Raw genomic sequence first — 27,828 nt, 5'->3', positions numbered from 1 at the left:
ATGTAAACTAATATAATAGGGAACACATAATGGAAATAAATAATAAAATTTAACGTAAAAAGTATAAAAAGATGCAAGGATTTAAATGTCCAATTTTAAAAAACTATATACCTATTTTAAAAAACTTTAAAATAAATATTTTTAAATAAATATAAACTGAACATAGAGTCAAAAATAAATAAAAATTAAAGAAATCATGAGATAAAAATCATGAATAAAAATTAAAGAAATCAGAAGATCATGCCTTTAATTGGGAAGATGTACAGATTTTAGATCGGGAACCATTTTTGAGTTGAAGATTGATTTCTGAAATGCTATATATAAAAAGGCAAAAAAAATGGTTTAAATTTGCAAACGGATACTGAACATTTACCGGAAATTTATTTAAATATTGTAAACAACTTGTCAAAAATTTAACATATAGTTTTCTCATAACAAAAAGGTCTGCGACTTTGCTTATGTGTACATTTATATATCATTTGACTCACTTTACTGTTTATAAATTAATCACATCTATCGGTTAAAGCTTTAACCGATTGTTGCAAACGTGACTAAAAATATATATGTTGCAAACATAACAGATACATGACTAACTTCATTGAACTATATTTAATATCTTTTTAATCATTTAGTACTTGTGTAATATTATTTGACCAAATATTTCCTCTGTATCTTTTGCAAATTTTAAACAAATTCTGAATATTATTTCTATATGTTTTTGTCATTTGAATCGACGTTATATGTTTCCCATAAGAACACATGTTAATTCGGATTCGCAAAATCCTTAAAATCCTCACGGTAAAAAACATTTTGTATTTCTGTAAAAATTTTCTTGTGTAAAAATTGTGTTAAATTTTTAACATACTCTTATGTTAATATAACATATTATCGTTGCGTTATTTTGACATTTCTGCGTTGAGTTAATATTCACCATTTCTAAGAGTTAAAACAACACAATTAATATGTAAATGCACGAATTTTTGATGAAATATGTTATATGTTAAAATGAACAGATAAATTGTGTTATTTTTCTCTCTATAACAGTTTCCATATGTTGAATCGACATATGTCTTCTCGGTTGATTGTCATAAAAATGTAAAAATAACATTTTCTTTTAATTAAATTTAACATTATAAATATGTTAATTTAACATAAACTTTATTTCCAGATAAAGTTTAAGTGTTACACTTTTGTGTTAATTTTTAAACATATTACTTATGTTATTTATTTACATACTTGCCTTCTGTTAAATTAACATTAAAATTAGAGTGGATAAATTGGGACATGTGAAATATGTTAAATTTAACACAAAATTTTTTACTGTGCTTATAACTTGTGAACGCTTTAGTGATTCGATTTAAAAATTATACTGAAGATTCTAAATATATGTAAGAACATTCTGTACAATTTTCATTAATTCATTTATATATTTTTATCATTTATATATTATATTTCATTTCTCAATATTTTGAAAATAGGTACATCCTTAATTAAAGCCGTAGACAATGTTCAGAAATCAAAGTCGCGCCAACGTCGAGCGCAATAATGGCCATGCGCAGAAACGAATGCGCACCGGTTCGGCCGCCATGTTAGTTCCGCGCCATAGCACCACGTCATGTGACGTCATACGTGAATCAGAGTCATACGCAGTTACGCGGTTCGTCGTAGATCCGCATTTTTCGCATCTTTTAACCGTAAATAAACGAATATCGCGAGTGAACGAGCGTCGAGAGTGTCCGAGGATGATCGCGCGACTTTCACAATACGATGGAAGCGCGCGTCAGCTGATTTTGACAGTTCGATGACAGCGCGATCGCGAAGGCGGAGCGAGGTCGCGTCGCGTTTTTCGCGCTCTTGACGATGATTATCGATCACGAGCGAGATCGGGAGTGCTGAATAAAGTGTCGCGTGTTCGCGTTGACGATATCGTGCGAGTTTGCGTGCATCAAGATTGGAATGGGACGTCCCGAGGCGAGCGAATGGAGGCCTGTGGAACAGCCGGTGAACGGTGAGTCGATTTTATCATATTTGCGTGACAATTCGTGCTCATTCGACGCTTATACAGCATCGCGATGTCCCGAATTACGTTCGGGCAAATCGGCGCCGCGTCATAATTCGATGCGACGCGGTGCAATTGAAATAAAGTCGATCGCGTGAAGATGATTAGGCTATAAGCGATTTGAAGTTTATTTTATATACGCAGAGGGTCTGTTTTTTATTCCTGCACTGCTGCACTAGTGCAATAAGTTAGAAAGAGACAAACATACTTTCTTTCACTCTAACTAATTGCACTAGTGCAGCAGTGCAGGAATAAAAAACAAACCTAGAATCTTGTAGGGATGCCAACTGTCAAACGATAATTTTTCCGATCTAACCTAACCTAACCTCTCAGTGTTGTGTCAGATGTCGAATGTAAACACAAGCCATGTGCTATGTGGATTTTACCATTAAAAATGATATTTAAAAATATTTAATCTTTAAAAATTAATGTTTAAAATAATATTTTAAAAATAATGTTTAATCTTTAAAAATTAATATTTAAAATAGTATTTTAAAAATGATATTTAAAAATATTTAATCTTTAAAAATTAATATTTAAAATGATATTTGAAAAATAATATTTAATCTTTAAAAATTAATATTTAAAATAGTATTTTAAAAATAATATTTAATTATTAGTGTAATACATTTTATTACATAATATATTAATTCATAATAATACATTAATATATTAAATGTGCGACGTACAATTTTACACATTTTAATGAGGAGTTTATAATATAATTTTATTTACTTTTAGGTTAGGTTAAATTAGATCAAAACAAGCTGCTGTAATGATGCATTTAATGTAAAAGTATTAATTTGATTTAATGAGTAGAAGAATGAGAACTTTTGAAGTTAAATGATATTTGTAGACACATTTGTAAAGTAATCATGAGTGTCGTATCTCATCTCAATTACATGAAGCTAAAATACAAAATATTTATGTATCCCTCATTAATGTAATTTATTACAAGTATTATATTATTTTTCTTATATCTCAATCGTATTCAACCACATTATTTCATTGATGAAGCTTTTCACATATCGCAGACAATACGATGCATGGAATTTTACTCAGGTAATACGTGGCACAAAAATAATTTGCTCTCAAGTATTGCGCGCAATTCTCAAGAATAAATCAAATTAAATTATTTTCAGTGGGATTTAAAAATCACTACGTTGCCAGGATTGTATCATATTACAACTGTTATCACCTTTTAATATATGCAATATTACATGCATAAAATGTATAAATTATTTGGAACGTGCCTAAATCTTTATCTTATTTATAATATTTGTATTATAAAAGAAAATTGTAAATCTAATGAAACAAACCGGTAGAATAATTTGTTGATACTTATGCTGGCCTACAATATTACCTTTTTCTACCATTATACTTTTGGTGCTTTTTTTATTATACGAATGTTATATCTGTAAATATAGTACGTAATGTTGTTTCTGTATCAATGTAAGCACACAAAAATGACAGCGTTTGCAAGCAATTACACTATATTTATATAAATCATAAGGAAGAGAAAATTAAAGTTAAATACGCCCTAAAGTAAATTTCATCTAAATAAATAAATGCGTAAATGTGCACTCCACATTTCTCATGAACAAAAATACATAATATTAATCTTTACACTGTATTATTATTTTTAGATTTTTTATTCTTTTGAATTCTCTAGATGCATTTTTCGTTTCTGCTCTCTTTCTTTTCAACTACTAAAAATAGATCTATGTCATTTTTGGTGTACATTATTGCAGAAAACGCAAGAATAAAAAGCAAACTTGTTAAGCACCTTTAAAATGTACAGGAAGGTCAGTTTTGTTTGATGCGTTTTTTTCAATAGATAAAAATATCCAAAAAAAATTTGAAATAATTCATACACCTTTTTTAATTCTTCTAAATAAAAATTAGAATAATAAATTTGCAAAATAATAAGGAAAAAATAATAAGGAATTATAGGAAATCAAGGTAATAATAAGGAATTATAGGAAATAATGATAATAATAGGGAATTATAGGAAATAAAGATTAGAATAATAAATTTGCAAAATAAAGAAAAATAATAAGGAATAAATTTACAAACAGTAAGGAAAAAAAAGACCAACATTTTAAATTTCACATGGATGTTTAATTTTTCTAATGTAACACTTCGTTCATAAAGATTTTATTTTGAAACGTTTACACATAAAAGTACAATGATTAAACGCTTCTTTATTCTACTGTTTCATCTTCGCGTGTTCATCGTATATATGCAATTTTAGATATTTCGATATTTCAAAAATTATTGAAAAATTAATTTTTGACTTTAGAACTATCGAAAACTGTTATCAAAAATAATAATTTTCATAAATTTCAAATAATTCATCACATGTCATTTCACAAATAATAATTGCTCTTAAAATTTTTTTTTAAATTCGTAAATTGTCGTGTCAGCTTCATAGACACAATTTCGACCACGTATGATGCACGAGACAAAATCGAGACAAAATCGTGTTAGTTCAAAGCTACCATTCATAGGACTCCTGATCCAGTTTATTTGATTTGTTTATCTGGTTGTATCTTTATCAATAATAGCAGAATACAATGTCTTGAAAATACATAACACTACCTATCACCCATGAGTCATGTTGTTCTATACATTGGAGCCATGTGGCCTCCACGACCCCATCACGAGTGTATTCAAGTTCAAATTTCTGAAATCTGTGACCCACCTGGGTCTCTATCCATTTCTGATATTACTGTACAAACAGACCATAGGTATATATTTCAAAGTAATGAATAGTTACTGTTCAGTTTCTCTGTGGCAATCAGTACGTTCAGAGATATAACTACAATATTACTGAAATTTGAGTTTGTTTTAATAATATCGAATAAGTTTTAATAATATTGAATAAGTCAACTTAAATAATAAGTTTTTTTACGTTTTAACAGTTTCAAGTTAAATTAGAGTTTAACATTTAAAAAAACATCATCTTTTCAGGTAAAGCCAGGTCATTGAAGAGCAATCATGCAGAGTGTTGTGGTTCTATTATTGCTGGCAGTAGTTGCCACAGGGTACGCTGTTTCCTTTAACAAAATTCGAGATGGAGAATGGTTCATCTTTAAGGTATAAAATCGTTGTATTTACTATCAATTGCATCTTGCGTCATATAAATATTTATTTCTCCCATATTCAATTATTAATTCGGTGAATAATAATAATAAGATATGAATGTTGTCCACAATATATCAGAGATATATAATATGCTAGAGATTATTTTTTAACTTGTGGATCATATTTCTCTTCTGTAGAATATTTGTGTGCAAATTTAATCGAAATCGATACTGCTAGAACGAAACAAAGCTATAGAAATGATTTAAGATGTTACTATATAAGAAACTCTTTAAAAGAAAAGGAAATTTTACAGACATAAATAAAACAAAGTTAATATTTTATAGTACGAATATTGCAAGATGCAATAAAATTTGAAATGTTTCTAGTAATTATTCAAATGATCGAGAAACAGAATAAATATTAATTGTATTAATATTACTAATTATATTAATATTATTATATAAATATTAATTATATTTATTATTATTCCTAGACCCACCATAAAAAAGTTTACAAATCCCCGATCGAAGAGGGATACAGAATGAAAATCTTCTTGGATAACAAGCATAAGATTGTTGAGCATAATCGCAAGTATGAAATGAAGGAAGTTAACTACAAACTAGGAATGAATAAATATGGAGATATGGTGAGTTCTGGAAAGTGAATTGTATTTTAATTTTGTGATTAATTTCAATGAGCAATCTTTTGGGAAATACATATTTTTTTTTATAGTTACATCACGAATTTGTCAATACTTTGAATGGTTTCAACAAATCAGAGACTGTTAGTGAAGAACAACTTATAGGAGCAACATTCATTGAACCAGTTAATGTTGAATTAGCAAAATCTGTCGATTGGAGAACAAACGGCGCTGTCACTGCAATTAAGGATCAAGGACAATGTGGATCCTGCTGGGCATTTTCTTCAGTAAGCTTGTTTGCCTTTTCGACATCGAATATCTCAATTCAACCTTAAACAATTTTCTAAAACATCTTTGAACTGTTGATGTTTAAATCCATATTTAAATAATTATTTAGTACATAATTATTTAATACATTTTGAATTTTAATATTTTAAAGTTTTTTTATATATGCAGTATTTAACTTTTTCTTGATATATGATAATCTTGTCATCATAAACGATTATCCATGTGTTTATTCTCTTTTTACAGACTGGAGCTTTGGAAGGACAGCATTTTAGACAATCTGGTGTTTTAGTGTCATTGAGTGAACAAAACTTGATCGATTGTTCCGGCAAGTATGGTAACAATGGATGCAATGGTGGTTTGATGGATTACGCTTTCCGATATGTTAAAGAAAATAAAGGCCTTGATACTGAAAAGAGTTACCCATATGAAGCAGAGAATGACCAATGCAGGTATGTGTTAATTGTCATGACAGAAACATTTGTTCGTCGAATTTGATGATTTATATTCCTGGAATTGCAGATATAATCCGAAAAACAGTGGCGCTTCTGACGTTGGCTTTGTGGACATTCCAGAAGGAGATGAGGAAAAATTGAAAGCTGCGGTTGCCACCATAGGTCCGATCTCGGTTGCCATCGATGCCTCTCACGAATCCTTCCAGTTTTATAGCGAAGGTACATGTTATACATGTAATATAGTTAATTATAAAATATTATTTATAAAATAATTTAATTATAAAATATTATTTATAAAATAATATTAACAATTTTAGGCAGTTTAATGATTTTGCTAATCAACAAAATATAGAATATACTAAAAAAAAACGTAAAATTTTATTTAACAAGTTTATAAATTAAATATTATAAAATTTTATAAATATTAACGTATTTATATATTTTTATAACATATACATTTGGATACACATTGTTTATTCTATAAAAAATCATGAATTTTTTCAATCTTTCTCGTATTTCTTTTTTTTAATTTTTGCACAATTTTCAGGAGTTTATTACGAGTCTGAATGCAGTCCGACAGATTTGGATCATGGTGTACTGATTGTTGGTTATGGCACAGATTCGGGAAGTGGTGAAGATTATTGGCTGGTAAAGAATAGTTGGGGTGAAACATGGGGCGAAAAGGGTTACATTAAGATGGCCAGGAATAAGAATAATCATTGTGGTATAGCGAGCAGTGCCAGTTACCCTCTCGTTTAACATTCAATGTCAATTGGCAAGCCAAATTTTTCAATTTGTTGTAATCTGTCTGAAGCAAGACAGATGTACTTAGGGACCTAATAAAGTTTCGAAATTTCTATTAAAAAAAATTCTTGGCGTACTTCTTAAACAACAATCTCGTCAAAATTACAATTTGTAGCCCGAATGTAAATTTTGGCAATTTTATGACCAATATTCGTTTCTTCCCGCCAGCTATGATAAAGAATTTACAAAGATCAAAAATTTGTTGACAATTTTATAACTTTTCGTTCTTATATAAATAATTTTTAATAAGCATAAAAATAGGAATTAAAAATAAGGAATTATAGGAAATAATGGTAATAATAAGGAATTATAGGCAATAAAGATTAGAATAATAAATTTGCAAAATAATAAGGAAAAATAACAAGGAATAAATTTGCAAAATAATAAGGCAAAAAGACGATTTTAAATCTCACATGGATGTTTTATTTTTCTAATATTTCTAATGTAACATTTCATTCATAAAGATTTTATTTTGAAACGTTTACACATAAAAGTATAATGATTAAACGCTTTTTTATTCTACTGTTTCATCTTCGCGTGGCTTTTATAAAGTATTTGTGCATCTGGATTTTCATAAAATATATAAAATATATTGTTATAAAAATATATAAAATTTATAATAAGTCAGAAAGAAGAAAGAAAGAGAAAGATTAAAAAACTTATTTATATTGGAAATTTATATAATACGTATCTTGTATTTGTATTTGTAACATTTGTATTACCGACACTATAGCACAGTATAGAACAGAACCAATTTCTGTAGATCAAATATATGTAGATAAAATCGTCTTCTTCCAATTGAAATAATTCCACGTCGTCAGATGTCAGGAGGTATCACAACAAAAATGGCGTTGTTCACGAAAACATCAATTTGACAGCTGACTCAGCTGACTTCTTTCTGCTGATTCTTCTGACATTTGTATAAAAATTAAAATATAAAAAGAAGAAAAATAATTGTTTAAAAATGTCGAGCATCACAATATCAGCCATAAGACCGCGGACTAGTATCCTCGACAAGTCGTTGAGCAAAGGTAAGGGAGAAGTTAGCCTGAGCTGTTTCGCCCTCTTGTTTTCCGAACTCGTGCAGTACTGTCAAAACAGAGTCTACACCGTTCCAGAGTTGCAGAATAAGTAAGAAAAACGAAACAATCTTCCCTTAAAAACCTATCGAGTATCTTTTAATTGTCTGATCAAACATCCCTTATTTGACTAGATTGGCTGAGATGGGAGCTGAGGTCGGACACAGGATAACAGACTTGCTCGTGATGCGAGAAAAGAATGGTAAACGCGAGATAAAATTGCTCAACGTATTGTTGTTCGTCAAGAGCACAATGTGGAAATCTCTGTTTGGCCGGGAAGCTGATAAGCTGGAACACGCCAACGATGACGAGCGAACGTATTACATCATCGAGAAGGAGTCCTTGGTAAACAAATTTGTATCGGTGCCCAAGGATAAGGGAAGCTTGAACTGCGCCTCCTTCGTCGCTGGAATCGTGGAGGCTGTACTCTGCGATTGTGGCTTTGTAAGAATCTCCCTGATCATCAATAATTTTGAATATAATTGATGACATATACAGGGTGTTTCAGACACTCGTACCACCAATTTAAAAACTAGAGAAGTGGTTATTTCAAAAAAGTAAAAACATTTTCTTCATAAATGTTCTATCGAATGATGATATTTTCAACTTCTGGTTCCGGCCGAAAATAGGCGATTCAGACCGGAAGTGAATTTTTTTAAATGGAACCCTCTATTTTTCATTGCATATTCTTGTAGCTTAGCTCGAGAGCTTTCCAAGACAATATAATAAATTATTTTTCCATGAAGTACTTTTCGAGATATGAGGCTTGAAATAATTTCTTAATTTTACATAAACCATAAAATATCTTGTAAAATATTCATTTTTCGATTATCTTACCTTAATACTTTTATATACAAAATAATGAGAGGAATCAATTGGTGTAAAGAAAACACATAGTTGTTTCTAAGAAAAAATATGTAATTTGCAATTAACAATTCCATATTTTTTCTTAAAAACAACTGTATGTTTTCTTTACACCAATTGATTCCTCTCATTATTTCGTACATAAAAGTATTAAGGTAAGATAATCGAAAAAAAAATATTTTACAAGATATTTTATGGTTTATGTAAAATTAAGAAATGATTTCAAGTCTCATAACTCGAAAAGTACTTCATGGAAAAATAATTTATTATAGTGTTTTGGAAAGCTCTCGAGGTAGTAAGCTACAAGAATATGCAATGAAAAATAGGGGGTTCCATTTTAAAAAATGCACTTCCGGTCTGAATCGCATATTTCTGGCCGAAATCAGAAGTTGAAAATATCATCATTCGATAGAACGTACCCGATTTATAAAGAAAATGTTTTTACTTTTTTGAAATAACCACTTCTCTAATTTTTAAATGGGTGGTACGGATGATCTGAAACATCCTGTATAATTAGAACAAGTATTTGCACAGCTTATAGAAGCTGGAAATTGACAATTAAAGATGGGGTAAAAATGTTGAATAGCTTCTATACTTTTTTATTCTGCTCTATAAACTGTCGAGAGAAATATGATTTCATACGCATGATGTAATGCTTGTTCTAGTTAGTATATATCATGAAAAATAATCTACTCAATCTAGTCTTTATTATGTATTTTTATAGAGAGATTTGTAAAAATATTTTAATCACCTTTGCAGCCTGCAAAAGTAACTGCTCACTGGCACAAGGGAACCACATATATGGTCAAGTTTGATGATGCTGTTGTCGCGCGTGATAAACAACTTGAAGATCGGTAATAGAAAAAAAAAGTTATAAGAATTCCAGAGAAAATATAAATAATATATTTGTATAAAGCTTATCTTAATTATTAAGATAAATCGAAAAGAACCTCAGTTACAAAGTTACTTTACATATATGCGGTTTATATTGTTAAGACTGGTTTTTTTTGGATTAATTAAATGTTACAAAGACTTGAAGTGTCTTTTTTGAAAAATCTTAGTTTTCTCTAATATTAGATTTAAAATTAATATTATATTGGATTTAAAATTAATATTATATTTCGATAATTTATTTTATTATATAATAATACATCACAACTGTACTTTTATTTTGCTAAATAATTATGTGTCTAATATTTTAGACGAATTTATATGGTCTGTCCGCATAACTAACTTGTCCGGTACGATATAAATGTTCTTGTGCATCCTGTGGGAAATACAATGTTAGAGTATATTTTAATATTGTAGCAATTTTTATATATCATAAATTCTTAAAAAATATCTAGCTTACTTTTCTCTTTTTGAGAAGCACTGCAGTAAAGACAATGGCAGCTGTAATGGTTCCCACTTTTGTAAGGTAGCCTAACGCTGTAGGCACAAAAAGCTGTCGTATCGACATTTTTGACGCCGCAAATCTGTGTAGCGCTGAATCAAACTGCATACACATAGAATGAATAATTGTGAGAAATTAAAAACATCAATTCATACATTACTAATAAAATTATCAAAACAAAATTATTCTTGCGCTGACAAGTTACTAAATTAGATGACACAAGATAGCTCTTGTTGTGTTTAACAGATTTGTCCTGTTACATAATTTCTGTACGAACATATTTGTGGATTGTAAAACACAAAGTATACTCAAAATATTACACAAGTATATATTTATTATTATTAATGGATCATGGATCTTCTTTATTATCACTATTGTATTTTAATATTATTATTTAAAAAATATTAAGCACGCATGACACTTTTTTTAATGCAACATGAATATCGAAATTGCGTCAAATGCGAGGGATAACACAAGTTATTTTCATACGAATGAATAGAAATAAAATATTGAATAAAATAATCTCTGCGAGATAGTAAATATTGTGCCAAATATAAATATCATAAATGTTTATAAAGGTTAGGTTCTAGATTTTTTTTGACGTACCAGAAGACTCTTGGTCGGATGTCCAGAATCCTTCAGGTACAACTCGCGTAACTGCCTTCGTTTCGCGTCTCTCCATAACGCAATCTCCCGTTGTTCCGGAGTGATATTATAATATTCCTTCTTCGGCATATTTCGTCCTCTCGTCTTCTATCGTTTCTTTCACTTCTCTGTTTTATCACGCGAACAGGCACACGTGCGACTCTTATCGACCGTGCAATTTGCAAAAGTCATGAAATTCAAATATTTTTATACGCATTTTGTTTCAAAATATTTAAACGAATAATTTTTCAAGTAGAAAAATTCTACAATAATATTTAAAATTCTACAATAATCATTTAGAAGTATTCTACAATAATATTTGTCGAATTCCAACTTAAACTCAACTGCCATTTCTTGAAAAATATAAAAAAATATTATTTTCAACAAAAAATATTTAATTTCTGAAATATAAAAAAATACTTTTTTTATATAAATATGTGTACATATATTTATACAAAAAAAATTATTAATTTATGTATTATTAAATTTATTTTATTTATAGAAAATATTTTGATAGTATTTATACAAAAAATATTTTGTATATTTTTTATGAAAAATTAATAATATTTTTATTTTTTTATATTTTATATATATAATATACATAAATTTATTTCTTTTTCTACATGTAAAAAGAAAATATAATGAGGAAAGAACCTCTCAAAAATGGAATTAAATTAATAAACTCCTTTTCATGAATTTCTTAATTTTAATATCATATACAAAGCGATAAATTGTACGTTTCGATACTAAAATATATTGACAAGTTTATTTTTTATGTATTAAAAGATTACTAAATTTCTCCGAAAGTGGAATTAATAATAATCGGTTTAATTTCTGAAAAGATCTAATGATGCGTGCATTAATGAAGCGTGATCTGTCATTGTTCGTTCGGAAACGACGCAGTAGGATAGAGATGAGTTTATCGCAAGTGACTCTTTAATCGCGAATTATCATTTCCGCCTTCAAAAAAGAGCAGTCTTGCATACGATTACGAATCTGGGTTACTCGATATTCATTTATCACAGGCACATGATTCGCAGGCGTTTAATTCGCGGGCGTAACATTGCACAATCATCGTACATATATGTGTATATATATATAGGGTGTCGTAAAACCACCGTACTTCCTGTTAATAATAATATAAAGAGAGTATCGCTTTCATAAAAGCACCCCTTTCACTTGTCATTTTGCCTGAACGCACAAAAAATTTCAATATGCAGCACAGACCATTGTTACATTGCAGCTATATTTCGGAAATATTGCTGCAATGTAACAACAATATTTGCGGCAATATTGCTGCAGTATAGCAACAATATTTGCGGCAATATTATTACAACATAACAACAATATTGCGGAAATATTGCTGCAATATAACAACAATATTTGCGGCAATATTGTTGCAATGTAACAACAATATTGCTGCAATATAACAAACATATTCTGTGTTGTACAGGTAGCCTCGACATTTTTTTCTTAGGATTTTCGTCTTAAAATGACCTAAGGAATCTGTAATTAAGACAAAGTACGGTAATTTCAGGCTACCCTGTATGTGTACTCTATATCGGAGTACATCGGGCGCGTCTCGTCTCGACAAAAGAATGTAAAAAAAGATCATGCGTTGGAATTTGACGGATAAACAAACTGACGCGCGCTTCCGATTTGATCGTCAATGAATCACGTAGTCTACGAAAAGAAAGAAACAATCACACGGCTTGGGGCGAGGGGTGGGGAGACTCGGGAAAGATGAGAGATACAAAAGATCGATGCGAAGTTGTCTCCAGTCGTTGTCGCTCGCTCGTCGCAGGTGGTTGGTCGTCACGATTCGCGGTAGCTAATCGTTTTCTTCCGTTAAGAGAGAAAATTCCAGTGAGTATATATTTAATTAACAATTTTTCGCGTTCCTCCGTTCGATTTCCAGCCCAACTTTTTCGCTTTCCGAGTAAAATCACGATGCTTATGGATGATGTAACCTCTTTAGTGAGAAAAAGGACAAAGAAATCGACGCGTAGAATCATAAAACTACTGCGAACTTGATCTCTCGTGTTTCTCGACTCCCTTCTAAAATTTCGATATACACATTTTTCGTCTCTTGCGCGTAAGACTTGATGTTTATCTCGATTTTCATAACCGTGCGAAGCATCTGTGCGTAGAGAAGTTGGCCAATTATGTGCTTGAGCGTAAAATCGTGACAATAGAGTCGTTCGTGTCGACAGACACGCTTAAGGCCCGGTTTCATTTGCTCGTACAGTTGATTAAAAAATTAGAAAACCGAAATTATAGCGTCAACATACGACTCGTGCTCGCTTGACATATGTTTTTTACACCCTGTATAACATTGTCATTCGATGATCGTACTTTCTTTTCGTGTCTTTGTGTCCGAAATAATTGTGGGTGACAAATGAACGATGTCACGATGAAAACGCACATTTGCGGTCTACTTTTATATATATATATATATATATATATATATATATATATATATATATATATATATACCGCGTGACTCAATAAAATCACAAATAATGCAGAATGTAAGCAGTCGCCTATCTAATGCGTAGTTGGGAGATTACATATTTCATTTTTTTTTTCTTTAACTTCTCGTGACGCGCAGTTTACTATCACGTGATTTCGTCAATCGAGAGATAATGTCTGATATTTATTAATGTTTGACAGATATTAACGTCACATCGCACGATACATCGCTTTGATTCCCGAGAAGTCGAATTGAATTGAATTGAATGATAAAATAGACCTAGAGATCGCACGAATATACGACTAGTCTTGAATCAGCTGATAAATGTCAAATGCGCTTTGCAACAATAACACACGTGTATTTGTATTTTTTATTTTGTTTTATAAAACGGTCTTTAAGGGGCCTAAAATTTAAGAATATTTTATTAATATTTCATAACAAATATTCCTCTTGATGCTGATTATTTTCATTGAACGTAATTTATTTTTTTTTTGCAGAATATTTTCCAAATTTTGATACAGAAATTTTTATAAAGTAGAATTTGTATATCCAAGAAGCAAAGCACTCGTTATCTGCCTGCTGTTCATTGATAGCTTTGATACTCTCTTAATCTAAAACTTTAATAACAAATAAATGTGTCTTGGATTAAGGATGTTTTGTATGTACAATCCCAGCAAAAAGTAGCTGAAAATTAATATTGACGAATATATCCACTTTTGCTGTATTTTGAGTAAGAAATTGTGTGGAATATTACAATTTGATTTTAGCTACAGTGCAGAGTATTTATTGCGTTTTTACTGAAATATTCCGAATTTTGTTAATCAAAATGATTAACTTTTCTTGGTAGAGAATTTTGCTTTGTGACAGATACGTGGCTAACTTGATTGAATTATATTTAATATCTTTTTAACCAGTTAATACTTGTATAATATTATTTGACCAAATATTTCCTCTGTATCTAAATTTTTGCAAATTTTAAACAAATTCCGAATATTATTTCCATGTGTTTTTGTCATTTAAATCGACGTGGTTATACGTTTCCCATAAGAACACGTGTTAATTTGGTGCAAACTAAAATCCTTATAACTTGTGAACGCTTCAGTGAATCGATTTAAAAATTGTACCGAAAATTCTAAACATATGTAAGGACATTCTGTACAATTTTCATTAAATTCTCAATATTTTTAAAATATTTTTAAAATTCTCAATATTCACAAAACATCCTTAATGTATCTGTGTTTTTAGAAAACGATAATTAAAGTTGCAAAAATTTTATCAGATGAAATAATGCAAAAGAATATTTAAAACAATTCTCTCTCTTTTTTTTTCTCTTTCTCTATCTCTCTGTCTATCTGTTTGTCTTTCGTACAATAATACAATAGTTAGATTGAGAATTGACATTTCGATAAAACTATTACAGCAAATTAATTAATTTAAAAAATTATCATTAATAATAATATACTTAATTATTAAATAATAATAATTACAAAAATAATAATAATTACAAAAATAATAATAATTACAAAAATAATAATTAAAAAAATAATTAAAAAAATAATAATTTTAGTTACCTTCTTTCTCAATTTTTTTTATTAATCTCTTTGTCTGCTTATCTCTTGAATTCAGGAATTAATAACGATGCGGCATAAATCAGTCTAATTAACAAATAAATTTAGTGAAAAAATCGATTTAAAAATTGTACTGAAGATTCTAAACACATGTAAGGACATTCTGTACAATTTTCATTAAATTCTCAATATTTTGAAAATAGATACAAAACATCCTTAAGATATGTTCGAAAGTCCGAAACTTTTAAAAATAAACAAAGAAAAATAAGAGACTTGTCGATCCTGACGAGTTTTCCTGGATAAGTTGTTCGTCTGTTTATATTTCAATAATGGGCTGCTAGAAATTCTGAGAGAGTCATTTTCACTATTTCATTCTCGTATTTTATCGTAGGAAAAAATCTGACACTGGGTCGAAGCGAGACGATTATTATTGCCAGCATCGTTTCCGTGCTAGGTTCGCATTTCTCGATGTATATGTTGCAAGAAACATGCGTCATCATCGAAACCGCAATCCTATCACGGGATAACTGATGTCGTTTAAATGATTACTTGTCCTTCGAGGAACATAGGATGAAGAAAAAAAATAAATCGCTCAATCTCTCGATAAATAATTTCCAATCGATCCAGACCACACATTCGTAAAATTAAGTGCGTAGTTTCTTCCTATCTTTATTCATTCTTTTTTTTAATTATCAGAGGAAAAAATGAAGCTGCTCTTTCTTGGACAAAGATAAGACTTCGTAGAGGACGACAATCATGATACTTAAGAATGACGACTCAGGCTGTTCATAAATATTGTTATTTTTGAAATTTCGACGTGTCTGTGAAGCTGACATGACAATCTGCGAATTTCAAAAAACTACTAAGAATTTTGATAGTATTTTTCATAGGTCTACAGTTCCTGATAAAGATTAAAAAGACTTTCGTATTTCTTATATTAAAATAATTCGAAATCGAAAAACGCGTTGAATATCATTATTTTTAGCAAGAGTTCCCAATAATTCTATTCAAGTTCATATGCAATTTTAGATCGATATTTCAAATAATAATTTTTAATAATTTATTCTTAATTATTATAATTTATTCTTAATTTTCAATAATTTATTTTTAATTATAATTTATTCTTAATTTGTAATAATTTATTAATTATTCTTAATAATTTTTAATCAATTTTTAATATTTTCGATAATTTTCGACAGTTTTATAAAAGTTTTAGCCTTTAAATACATTTTTTTAGAGTTTCGACCATTTACTATCTTTTTAAAAAATTTTTTATAATTACTCAGCATGCCACTCTTCCTCTAAGTACTGAAATGCATTAAAAATTATTATTTTGGATAACAGTTCTCAATAGTTTTGTTCAAGCTCATCGTATATATGCAATTTTAAATATTTCGATATTTCAAAAATTATTGCAAAATTAATTTTTTACTTCAGAACTATCGAAAACTGTACTTCAGAACTATCAAAAATAATAATTTTCATAAATTTCAAATAATTTCTCATATGTCATTTCAAATAATTTCTCATAAATTTCAAATAATTTCTCACATGTCATTTCAAATAATAATTTCTCATAAATTTCAAATAATTTATCGTATGTCATTTCAAATAATAATTTCTCTTTAAATTTTTTTTTTAAACTCGTAGATTGTTGTGTCAGCTTCACAAACACAATTTCGACCACGTATGATGCACGAGACAAAATCGAGACAAAATCGTGTTAGTTCAAAGCTATCATTCATAGGACTCCTGATCCAGTTTATCTGATTTGTTTATTTGATTGTATCTTTGTCAATAATAGCTGAATACAATATCTTGAAAATACATAACACTACCTATCACCCATGAGTCATGTTGTTCTATACATTGGAGCCATGTGGCCTCCACGACCCCATCACGAATGTATTCAAGTTCAAGTTTCTGAAATCTATGATCCAGCTGGGTCTCTATCCATTTCTGATATTACTGTACAAACAGATCATAGGTATATATTTCAAAGTAATGAATAGTCAGTGTTCAGTTTCTCTGTGGCAATCAGTACGTTCAGAGATATAACTATAACAATATTACTGAAATTTGAGCTTGTTTTAATAATATCGAATAAGTTATCAAGTTAAATAATAAGTTTTTTTACGTTTTAACAGTTTCAAGTTAAATTGGAGCTTAACATTTAAAAAAACATCATCTTTTCAGGTAAACTATTGAAGAGCAATCATGCAGAGTGTTGTGGTTCTGTTTTTGCTGGCAGTAGTTGCCACAGGGTACGCTGTTTCCTTTAACAAAATTCTAGATGCAGAATGGTTCATCTTTAAGGTATAAGATCATTGTATTTACTATCAATTGCATCTTACGTCATATAAATATTTATTTCTTTCATATTCAATTATTAATTCTGTGAATAATAAGATATGAATGTTGTTCGCAATATATCAGAGATATATAATATGTTAGAGATTATTTTTTAACTTGCGGATCATATTTCTCTTCTGTAGAATATTTATGTTTAGCAAATTTAATCGAAATCGATACTGCTAGAATGAAACAAAGTTATAGAAATGAAAGATGTTACTATATGAGAAACTCTTTAAAAGATAAGGAAATTTTACAGACATAAATAAAACAAAGTTAATATTTTATAGCACGAATATTGCAATTATTCAAATTATTAAGAAACAGAATAAATAATAATTATATTAATATTATTAATTATATTAATATTATTAATTATATTAATATTATTAATTATATTAATATTATTAATTATATTAATATTGATTATATTAATATTATTATATAAATATTAATTATATTTATTATTATTTCTAGACTCACCATAAAAAAGTTTACAAATCCCCGATCGAAGAGGGATACAGAATGAAAATCTTCTTGGACAACAAGCGTAAGATTGTTGAGCACAATCGCAAGTATGAAATGAAGGAAGTTAACTACAAACTAGGAATGAATAAATATGGAGATATGGTGAGTTCTGGAAAGTGAATTGTATGATTAATTTCAATGAGCAATTTTCTGGGAAATATATATTTTTCTTTTTTTATAGTTACATCACGAACTTATCAATACTTTGAATGGTTTCAACAAATCAGTGACTGTTAGCGAAGAACAGCTTATAGGAGCAACATTCATTGAACCAGCTAATGTTGAGTTACCAAAATCTGTCGATTGGAGAAAAAAAGGTGCTGTCACTGCAATTAAGGATCAAGGACAATGTGGATCCTGCTGGGCATTTTCTTCAGTAAGCTTGTTTGCCTTTTCGACATCGAATGTCTCAATTCAACCTTAAACAATTTTCTAAAACATCTTTGAACTGTTGATGTTTAAATCCGTATTTAAATAATTATTTAATACATTTTCAATTTCAGTATTTTAAAGTTTTTTTATATGTGCAGTATTTAACTTTTATTTGATATATGATAATCTTGTCATCATAAAGAATTATCCATTGTGTTTATTCTCTTTTTACAGACTGGAGCGTTGGAAGGACAGCATTTTAGACAATCTGGTGTTTTAGTGTCATTGAGTGAACAAAACTTGATCGATTGTTCCGGCAAGTATGGTAACAATGGATGCAATGGTGGTTTGATGGATTACGCTTTCCGATATATTAAAGAAAATAAAGGCCTTGATACTGAAAAGAGCTATCCATATGAAGCAGAGAATGACCAATGCAGGTATGTGTTAATTATCATGACAGAAACATTTGTTCGTCGAATTTGATGATTTATATTCCTGGAATTGCAGATATAATCCGAAAAACAGTGGCGCTTCCGACGTCGGCTTTGTGGACATTCCAGAAGGAGATGAGGACAAATTGAAAGCTGCGGTTGCCACCATAGGTCCGATCTCGGTTGCCATCGATGCCTCCCACGAATCCTTCCATTTTTATAGCGAAGGTACATGTTAGACATATGATATAGTTAATTATGATTATAAAATAATATTAACAATTTTCGGCAGTTTAATGATCTTGCTAATCAACAAAATATAGAATATACTAAACAAAAAACGTAAAATTTTATTTGACAATTTTATAAATTAATTGTTATAAAATTTTATAAATATTAATGTATTTATAAGTTTTTGTAACATATACATTTGGACATACATTTTTTATTCCATAAAAAATCATGGATTTTCTCATAATCTTTCTCGTATTTCTTTTTTTTAATTTTTGCACAATTTTCAGGAGTTTATTACGAGCCTGAATGCAGTCCGGCAAATTTGGATCATGGTGTCCTGATTGTTGGTTATGGCACAGATTCGGGAACTGGTGAAGATTATTGGTTGGTAAAGAATAGTTGGGGTGAAACATGGGGCGAAAAGGGTTACATTAAGATGGCCAGGAATAAGGAGAATCACTGCGGTATAGCGAGCAGTGCCAGTTACCCTCTCGTTTAACGTTCAATGTTAATTGGCAAGCAAAATTTTTCAGTTCGTTGTATTCTGTTTAAAGCAAGACAGATGTATTTAGGGACCTAATAAAGTTTCGAAATTTCTATTAAAAAAAATTCTTAGCGCGCACTTTTTATAACAGCAATCTCGTCAAAATTACATTTGTGGCCCGAATGTAAATTTTGGCAATTTTATGACCAATATTCGTTTCTTCCCGCGAGCTATGATAAAGAATTTACAAAGATCAGAAATTTGTTAACAATTTTATATATTTTTTTTCTACTTATATAAATAATTTTTAATAAGCATTAAAAAAAGGAAATTTTCGCAAAAATCACAAAGATTGTGAATCTTAAAAATGGTGACTTGCTATTCTTCACCTTTATTTGAGATTATTTTAAGTTTTATTTAATACATATATGCTAGAACTTGAAACAATATTACCTAAGATATTTTAAGAAAAAAAAATATTAATCCTTATTCCTCAGTAGAAGTATAAGTTTATATAACTGCTGAATTTAGATATAATTAAGTTGAGGAAGTTTGTTGTAATTATGACACATTTATCTCCGATGATAATTCATGGTCAAGGCATTGTTTACTAGATAAAGTGATCTCTATTTTTTTAAGCGAAAATATAAAATAAAGGAATTTTTAATAGCTGCCATTTTTCCTTATACCTGCCAATTTTTTATAAGTAATACGTCCCGAGTAATTTGTTGCAAAACGTATAATCAATTGCAACAAATTTTCTTTTTGTAGAGAATTACACGCATGATTTGCTGTGTTCAATTATTGATAATCTTTATTTGCGATATCTATAAGCTCTTTGGTGTTATGTAACCAATTCAAAGAATGCAATAATCCATTGTGAACTCATGCATGTGTATGTATGTATAAAAGAACAATTATTTTTATATCTATTGTATAGCAAGAAATATTTGATATTACCATATTGCATGATTTCATCAATTAAGATAAGTCGTTTTTTCTGGAGAAGAATGGTATACAAATTGAAAAACACAAAATCTTTGTGCTCATGTGTAGTATAAAGAATATCTTGTTCATATATGATATTTCAATGCAAAAATAAAATTCAATATTAAAGCCATGTGTAACTAAATACATCTAAAATATATTTTAATTTGAATAATAATGATTTCTTTGAGATATTTATATCGAAAAGTTCATAAATTCAGCACATGTAAAAAATTTATTAATTATGACAGATCAATAACATGTTGATTTGTTAAGAAAATAATCTACAAATTGCTTATAAAGGTACTGTTCATTGGAATTATACTACTATACTTATTATACTTATACTTATCATACTTATACTTAATTATACTTAATTATACTTATAGTTATATTGTTAAGTATTATGACGTTATCTCTTGCTAATTTAATTTGTCACGAAGTATTTTAGTTATTGAAACAATGATTGATTACCATTATCAAATGTCATATTCAATACAGAAGTATTGCGACAATTTTCGATAAGTAGTCAATGTAATTATATCATCAAATCAGAGAAAAACAATTTTCTCTTTGTGTGATATTATCAATCATTATATTGTTATCATTACGTTGCATTTAAGTTAATATCATTTTTATCACAAAACTCAAAGTCCAACCGATTAGTCGAGTAAAACATTTTTCTCTTTTTTATTATTTATTATCTCTCTACTTACATTTTGTAATTCAATCGATAATACATGCTGAAACAGATAACGAGCACAAATTTCGAAAATTATCTTAATGTATCGTACGTAATACATGAAAACATATTTTTTATATTCATTGTTAAAGTACGATTCCTGACATATAAGCTTTAATCTTTTATATTATCTATATTAATATCAATTTTAATATAATTAATTTTATTCACAATTTTTTTTTATAATAATATTTACTAATATTTTATATATATATATATATATATATATGTATATATATATTAATATTAATTTTTATATTAATATATATTTCATACATATAAAATATAATATATTTCATACATATAAAATATACATATATTTTATATGTATATTTTTATATTAAATATATAATAATTATATAAAATATTGTGGATGAATAAATTATATTTTAATATATATTTTATAAATGATATAAAATATTTTATATTAATATATATACAGGGTGACCCATTTTAACTTAGGCAGCCAAATAACTCGAAAAATAAGCACACTACGAAAAAATGGTTAGAATCAAAATTTCGTCATTTCGAGGGGGACGTACAATGACGTTAAAATCAGCCCCCCCACCCCTCCCCCTGGGCGGTGAGGGGGGGCTGATTTTAACGTCATTGGGGCAAGTTTAAAATCTTAAATGGAACCCCCTATTTTTCATTGCATATTCTTGTAGCTTATCTCGAGAGCTTTCCAAAACACTATAATTAAGTACCTTTTTATTAAGTACTTTTTGAGTTATAAGGCTTGAAATAATTTCTTAATTTTACATAAACCATAAAATATCTAGTAAACCATTCATTTTTCGATTATCTTACCTTCATACTTTTATGTACAAAATAATGAGAGGAATCAATTGGTGTAGAGAAAACACATAGTTGTTTCTAAGAAAAAATATGTAATTTGCAATTAACAATTCCATATTTTTTCTTAAAAACAACTGTATGTTTTCTTTACACCAATTGATTCCTCTCATTATTTTGTACATAAAAGTATGAAGGTAAGATAATCGAAAAATGAATGGTTTACTAGATATTTTATGGTTTATGTAAAATTAAGAAATTATTTCAAGCCTTATAACTCAAAAAGTACTTAATAAAAAGGTACTTAATTATAGTGTTTTGGAAAGCTCTCGAGATAAGCTACAAGAATATGCAATGAAAAATAGGGGGTTCCATTTAAGATTTCAAACTTGCCCCCCCTCACCGCCCAGGGGGAGGGGTAGGGGGTGGATTTTAACGTCATTGTACGTCCCCCTCGAAATGACGAAATTTTGATTCTAACCATTTTTTCATAGTGTGCTTATTTTTCGAGTTATTTGGCTGCCTAAATTAAAATGGGTCACCCTGTATATTAGTATCTTAATTTATAATAATTAATTAATTATATTCCATTTTATTTCAACTATGAAATTTAATATAATTAATATAAGAAATTAAGATATATAAATATAAAATATTTTATATTAATATCTTAATTTTTTATATTAATTATATTAAGTTTCATATTTTTTGTATAAATTTGAATTGATGATGTAACAACAATCGATCATATCACTTTCTTCAATTATCTCTGAAGATAACTAGAAATATCTATTGGCATTTTAAATATATAATTTAAGTAAGTAAATAAAATGTAAGTAGATATGTTATTAATGCATTTAGATCTTGTAATTAAGTTATTTACCTACATTTTATAATGTAATTTTTTACATTTTTATATTTTATTACAAACTTTTATCTTCTGAACTTTATTACCAACATTTATCTTTCGAATAGACAGCACTTGCGCGCGTGTCGAAAGATAAACGACTGATTCGCCGATTCTGTCAACGTTTGTGTTTACGTTCCTGCATTTTTAATTTAATTTTCCACGAACTTTTCCTGTAATTATAAAGCTATCGCATCGATCACACTTGACACAACATGAAAATCATCCTCGTAACTGGTGGTTCGGGTCTCGTTGGCAGAGCCATCCAAAGTGTCATCGAACATGACAGGAGAGAGGACGAGAAGTGGATATTCGTCGGGTCCAAGGATGCGGATTTGTGGTGAGTCAAATTAATCGCTAGCAAAAGATGCGAATTGGATAATGTTCATGTGATTCTGATCGAACAATCTTTTTGCAGCGATAAAGAGAGCACTCGGAAGTTATTCGACCAGCACAGACCAACACATGTTATTCACCTGGCTGCCATGGTCGGCGGGCTTTTCCATAATATGTCGCACAATTTGGATTTTCTAGTAAATATTTAATAAAAAAATCAATATTCATGTTATCATTATATTTATAGTATGATCATATTTATCATATGATCTTAATATTGAATATAATATTAATTAATATTGAGAATATAATATTAAATATAATATTTAATATTTTTTCTGCGTAGCAATATAATGTACACATTTTAATAGAAAAATCAATATTCATGTTATCATATTTATAGTCATAATTTTAATATTGAATATAATATTGAATATTTTTAATATTTTTTCTGCGCAGCGGAATAATGTACACATTTAATAGACAAATCAATATTCATGGTATCATTATATTTATAGTCATATAATTTTAATATTGAATATAATATTAATTAATATTGAATATAATATTTAATATTTTATCTGTGCAGCGGAATAATGTACACATTTAATAGAAAAATCAATATTCATGTTATCATTATATTTATAGTCATATGATATTAATTAATATTGAATATAATATTGAATATAATATTTAATATTTTTTCTGCGCAGCGGAATAACGTACACATGAACGACAATGTTCTCCACACTGCTCATGAGCATAATGTTGTCAAGGTTGTTTCGTGCCTTTCTACTTGTATATTCCCGGATAAGACGACTTATCCAATCGACGAAACCATGGTAATGATATGAAATATATTGAACATACTCGCTATAATAAATACATATAAAAATAATAAATACTTTCTAGGTTCACAATGGACCGCCACATCCTTCGAATTATGGTTACAGTTACGCCAAGCGACTGATTGATGTCGCAAACAGAGGCTACCACGATCAGCATGGCAGATTGTACACTAGTGTGATTCCTTGCAATGTCTTTGGTCCTCATGACAATTTTCATCCCAGTGCTAGTCATGTTATACCTGGCTTGATGCGAAGACTTTATGACTTGTGCAAGGATGGTGTGTAATCCAGCTTTGTATATACGATTTAAATTTATTTGTATGTATGATTTAAATTATTAAGTTAATATCTTTTTTTATCAGGAAATACGGAGACTAAGGCATTCTCAGTGCTGGGTTCTGGAAAGCCTTTGAGGCAATTTATTTATAGCATAGACTTGGCGAAATTAATAGTTTGGGTTCTGCGAGATTACAATTCTGTGGAACCAATTATATTATCAGGTAATCATTTATATGATCAAAGTCTTGACATTTTAATATTTTCTAATGATAAGATTAATAATCTTTTTTTAACATAATTTGAAATCTATGGGATAGATCATCTTTTTTACCTCAATTTTATTAACGTTGGAAAATATTTTGATGTCATAGATCACGTTGATTAATTCTACTGCAGAATGTATGAATTTATTAGCAGATAAGTTACGAGAAAAAGTGATTATTTTCAGTGGACGAAGCGCAAGAGAAAACAATAGCGCAAGTGGCTGAAACTTTAGTGAAAGCTTTCAACTTTAAGGGCAAAGTGGTGTATGACACGTCAGCGGCGGACGGTCAATATAAAAAAACTGCAAGTAACGCAAAATTGCGAAGGTATTTACCCGATTTTCAATTCACACCTTTTGAACAAGCAATTAAAGAGACTGTTGATTGGTATATAAAAAATTATGACCGTGCGAGGAATTAAGATAGGACCATAATCTGCTCAGATATCGCTTTTATTTCTATGATTAGCATTTCCGATTTGTACTTATGTTTAGATTCATAACATCATGATTGTTGAATCCAACAGGATTCCAACTGACAGTTATAAGTCTGATAATTTGATAGCTATCACCTTATCGGTGAAATTATCAGGTGTATTAATAAATATGTAATTTTTAAAATTATAGATTAATAAGTTATTAATCTATTCAGTTTTATTACGACAAGTTTGTATGTATATTTAGTCGTAACTTTAAATTTAGAAGTATAAATTATATATTATATATTATATATTAATTTTATTGATTTATGTGTATAAAGTCATATGGTTCATTAGAATCCATAAATTAATACAAAGGTTAATTATTTAATTTAATTATTATTGTTTACGAGAGATAAAATTAGAAATATACGAAAATGTGAAGATGGGGGTATCGATCATATAACTTTGTCATATTGTAAAAGACTATATTTTTTAAATAAACGATCTTCGCAAAACGTTTTATTCGTTCAAGATGAGAAACGTTTTGTGCGGCTATCGACCTTTGTAGAGCTCAATCGAGATCGGCGAATATTTTCAGGCCGTTAAACAAACATTGATGATATTTTTATTGATCTGGAAATTCAAGTTCCTTCGCATACACTAAAGATAGATCCAGGCGAGCACCTGCATTTATTTTTGCTCGCGCGCACCAACTCTGATGAGGCATATTTTAGGTCAGTTCGTCCATAAACTTGACCGATGGATCGCTTTATGACGTTTATTAAGTCGTGGAAACGAAAATGTAATTTCGCAAAGTAATGGCCGTCGTAAGCAGAAAGTCACTTTGCTGAATTAGAAATTAATCGTGTCGAGAAATCTCTTTTAATCCTTAATATGTCTACACGTTTCTCGTCGATTTTCACTCGATGAAAATGAGCTCCGGTAAATTAAATATAAGGACGCGAATAAAGATAACACACATTTTTTAATTTACATAATTTTAATTATTTTCAGCATATTTTTGATTTTAGGTTTAACAAAAAACCAAGTGTCTTAAAATATGGGTATAAAATGATGATATATTTTTTAAGTTTTCAGAGAAAATTGTAATAATAATTAATAATAATAATAATTACTAATAATAATAATTAAAAATTTCTCTTCATTTATATTATATATATATATGTGTGTGTGTGTGTGTGTGTGTGTGTGTGTGGGTATGATTCACAATGCGGATTTTAATGAAAAAATTAAAAGTCCAATTTTCTCTGAAAACTTCAAAAAATATATTATCACTATTATACTAATAATTAAGAATGTAAAAATAAAAATAGTAATAATAATTGAATTTTCAATTTTCTCATTAAAATGCCTATGTTTGTGAATCATACACACACACACACACATTATATATATATATATATATATATATATATATATATATATATATGTATAATATAAATGAAGAACCATTTTATATTTTTAATGATTATTATTATTATTATTGTTATTATTATTATTATTATTATTATTATTATTAATGATTATTATTATTATTATTATTACATTCTTAATTATTATTATTATTAATCTTAATTATTATTGTTATTTTTACATGCTTACTATAATCATTTTTATTATTATTATTTTTACATTGTTAATTATTATTATTGTTATCTCAAATTGAAGGGCTCCATAAAAGACGATATTAATCCACTAATAAATTATTTTTCCTGGCAACATCCTCGTTCCCGGCATAAAGTCCAGATCCTGGTTAACCCGAGGAGAATTTTAATTAATCGAGTACATCGATATCGAGAACAATGGACTGGTAAATAGAAAGATCGGTCGGGATCGAGGGAGAAAAGGAAAGAAAAGGTCATTAGGCCGAAATAATCTGTCGACAGCAGCGCATCGTCGCGATCGATTTGGCCAAAGATAACCACGTGTTCGCCTTATCGGGGTAGATGCCAGTCTCCGACTGGCGCGATGCAAGAGGAGGGTGCGTTTCCCCTCGAGAGGAATAAATCGGAGGGTTTCTCTCCCCCTCCCCCCCTCCCAAACATACCGCTCGTTCTTTGAGATCGAATCAATCGATCTCGAGTTTACGTAACTAACTTTCCTATAATCGGATTGTAGCTTAAATTCAGCCGCAGTTTCTTCGGTGAAAATTTAATGGTTCGCTGTTCGTTAATTTTTTCGACACCCTCGGTAACTCGAATTAGAATTCCGCGAGGGTAAAATAGACGCGCATGGAAAATTGCGAGCGAGGAACGCTCTTCATCTACTTGCCTTTCCTAAAGAATTATCCTGCAAATTCTATTACGAGCCTCGGACTTTCTTGCGGGGTTGCATCCCCCTCTTCTCTTTAATTAGTCCCGCTTTTATTTCAATACAACAGCGTAATTCGATTCTCTTCTTCATCCGTCTAATGTTTCCCGACAGATTTTAAGTATCATTAAATAAAAAGATAATAAGATATGTATATTTTTAT

The 27,828-nt window shown here is 29.0% G+C and overlaps 5 protein-coding genes across 5 annotated transcripts; 4 read left to right on the top strand and 1 right to left on the bottom strand.

Moving 5' to 3' along the window:
- The first annotated feature begins 1,691 nt into the window (after window positions 1-1,691).
- Window positions 1,692-7,395, top strand: LOC105254173 (cathepsin L1). Its single transcript, XM_025413457.1, has 7 exons — window positions 1,692-2,008; window positions 5,033-5,158; window positions 5,640-5,792; window positions 5,879-6,073; window positions 6,318-6,523; window positions 6,594-6,745; window positions 7,074-7,395. Exons 2-7 carry the CDS (start codon window positions 5,060-5,062, stop codon window positions 7,283-7,285), a joined length of 1,017 nt encoding a protein of 338 aa, XP_025269242.1. The 5' UTR covers window positions 1,692-2,008; window positions 5,033-5,059; the 3' UTR covers window positions 7,286-7,395.
- A 753-nt stretch (window positions 7,396-8,148) lies between these two features.
- LOC105254174 (trafficking protein particle complex subunit 5) lies at window positions 8,149-10,275 on the top strand. Its single transcript, XM_011262687.3, has 3 exons — window positions 8,149-8,461; window positions 8,544-8,853; window positions 10,033-10,275. Exons 1-3 carry the CDS (start codon window positions 8,295-8,297, stop codon window positions 10,129-10,131), a joined length of 576 nt encoding a protein of 191 aa, XP_011260989.1. The 5' UTR covers window positions 8,149-8,294; the 3' UTR covers window positions 10,132-10,275.
- Window positions 10,276-10,363: 88 nt separating this feature from the next.
- On the bottom strand, window positions 10,364-11,478 carry LOC105254175. Its single transcript, XM_011262689.3, has 3 exons — window positions 11,273-11,478; window positions 10,625-10,768; window positions 10,364-10,540 (listed from the first exon to the last, which is right to left on the bottom strand). Exons 1-3 carry the CDS (start codon window positions 11,399-11,401, stop codon window positions 10,472-10,474), a joined length of 342 nt encoding a protein of 113 aa, XP_011260991.1. The 5' UTR covers window positions 11,402-11,478; the 3' UTR covers window positions 10,364-10,471.
- A 1,544-nt stretch (window positions 11,479-13,022) lies between these two features.
- Window positions 13,023-19,881, top strand: LOC105254176 (cathepsin L1). Its single transcript, XM_011262690.3, has 7 exons — window positions 13,023-13,177; window positions 17,549-17,668; window positions 18,182-18,334; window positions 18,414-18,608; window positions 18,839-19,044; window positions 19,115-19,266; window positions 19,560-19,881. Exons 2-7 carry the CDS (start codon window positions 17,570-17,572, stop codon window positions 19,769-19,771), a joined length of 1,017 nt encoding a protein of 338 aa, XP_011260992.1. The 5' UTR covers window positions 13,023-13,177; window positions 17,549-17,569; the 3' UTR covers window positions 19,772-19,881.
- A 3,381-nt stretch (window positions 19,882-23,262) lies between these two features.
- LOC105254172 (probable GDP-L-fucose synthase) lies at window positions 23,263-25,531 on the top strand. The gene is made up of 6 exons (XM_025413523.1): window positions 23,263-23,527; window positions 23,606-23,720; window positions 24,237-24,365; window positions 24,436-24,649; window positions 24,734-24,871; window positions 25,099-25,531. The coding sequence occupies exons 1-6, from the start codon at window positions 23,403-23,405 to the stop codon at window positions 25,332-25,334; spliced, it is 957 nt and encodes a 318-aa protein (XP_025269308.1). The 5' UTR covers window positions 23,263-23,402; the 3' UTR covers window positions 25,335-25,531.
- The last annotated feature ends 2,297 nt before the right edge of the window (window positions 25,532-27,828 follow it).

Source organism: Camponotus floridanus, unplaced genomic scaffold (genome assembly GCF_003227725.1).
Source record: "Camponotus floridanus strain SB8 unplaced genomic scaffold, Cflo_v7.5 scaffold67, whole genome shotgun sequence".
NCBI lineage: Eukaryota > Metazoa > Arthropoda > Insecta > Hymenoptera > Formicidae > Camponotus > Camponotus floridanus.
Note: the sequence above shows the minus strand (reverse complement) of the source record. Positions and strands in the feature narration are given on the sequence as shown.

What these genes read in the sequence shown, in the direction of transcription:
- LOC105254173 (XM_025413457.1), top strand. Translation starts at nt 5,060, where the DNA reads ATGCAGAGTGTTGTGGTTCTATTATTGCTGGCAGTAGTTGCCACAGGG. An exon ending in GAGAATGGTTCATCTTTAAG is followed by an intron (nt 5,159 to 5,639) that starts GTATAAAATCGT and finishes TATTATTCCTAG; the next exon opens with ACCCACCATAAAAAAGTTTA. An exon ending in TGAATAAATATGGAGATATG is followed by an intron (nt 5,793 to 5,878) that starts GTGAGTTCTGGA and finishes TTTTTTTTATAG; the next exon opens with TTACATCACGAATTTGTCAA.
- LOC105254174 (XM_011262687.3), top strand. Translation starts at nt 8,295, where the DNA reads ATGTCGAGCATCACAATATCAGCCATAAGACCGCGGACTAGTATCCTC. An exon ending in GTTCCAGAGTTGCAGAATAA is followed by an intron (nt 8,462 to 8,543) that starts GTAAGAAAAACG and finishes TTATTTGACTAG; the next exon opens with ATTGGCTGAGATGGGAGCTG. An exon ending in TACTCTGCGATTGTGGCTTT is followed by an intron (nt 8,854 to 10,032) that starts GTAAGAATCTCC and finishes TCACCTTTGCAG; the next exon opens with CCTGCAAAAGTAACTGCTCA.
- LOC105254175 (XM_011262689.3), bottom strand. Translation starts at nt 11,401, where the DNA reads ATGCCGAAGAAGGAATATTATAATATCACTCCGGAACAACGGGAGATT. An exon ending in ATCCGACCAAGAGTCTTCTG is followed by an intron (nt 10,769 to 11,272) that starts GTACGTCAAAAA and finishes ATGTGTATGCAG; the next exon opens with TTTGATTCAGCGCTACACAG. An exon ending in TGCTTCTCAAAAAGAGAAAA is followed by an intron (nt 10,541 to 10,624) that starts GTAAGCTAGATA and finishes TATTTCCCACAG; the next exon opens with GATGCACAAGAACATTTATA.
- LOC105254176 (XM_011262690.3), top strand. Translation starts at nt 17,570, where the DNA reads ATGCAGAGTGTTGTGGTTCTGTTTTTGCTGGCAGTAGTTGCCACAGGG. An exon ending in CAGAATGGTTCATCTTTAAG is followed by an intron (nt 17,669 to 18,181) that starts GTATAAGATCAT and finishes TATTATTTCTAG; the next exon opens with ACTCACCATAAAAAAGTTTA. An exon ending in CCTGCTGGGCATTTTCTTCA is followed by an intron (nt 18,609 to 18,838) that starts GTAAGCTTGTTT and finishes CTCTTTTTACAG; the next exon opens with ACTGGAGCGTTGGAAGGACA.
- LOC105254172 (XM_025413523.1), top strand. Translation starts at nt 23,403, where the DNA reads ATGAAAATCATCCTCGTAACTGGTGGTTCGGGTCTCGTTGGCAGAGCC. An exon ending in TCCAAGGATGCGGATTTGTG is followed by an intron (nt 23,528 to 23,605) that starts GTGAGTCAAATT and finishes ATCTTTTTGCAG; the next exon opens with CGATAAAGAGAGCACTCGGA. An exon ending in ATCCAATCGACGAAACCATG is followed by an intron (nt 24,366 to 24,435) that starts GTAATGATATGA and finishes AATACTTTCTAG; the next exon opens with GTTCACAATGGACCGCCACA.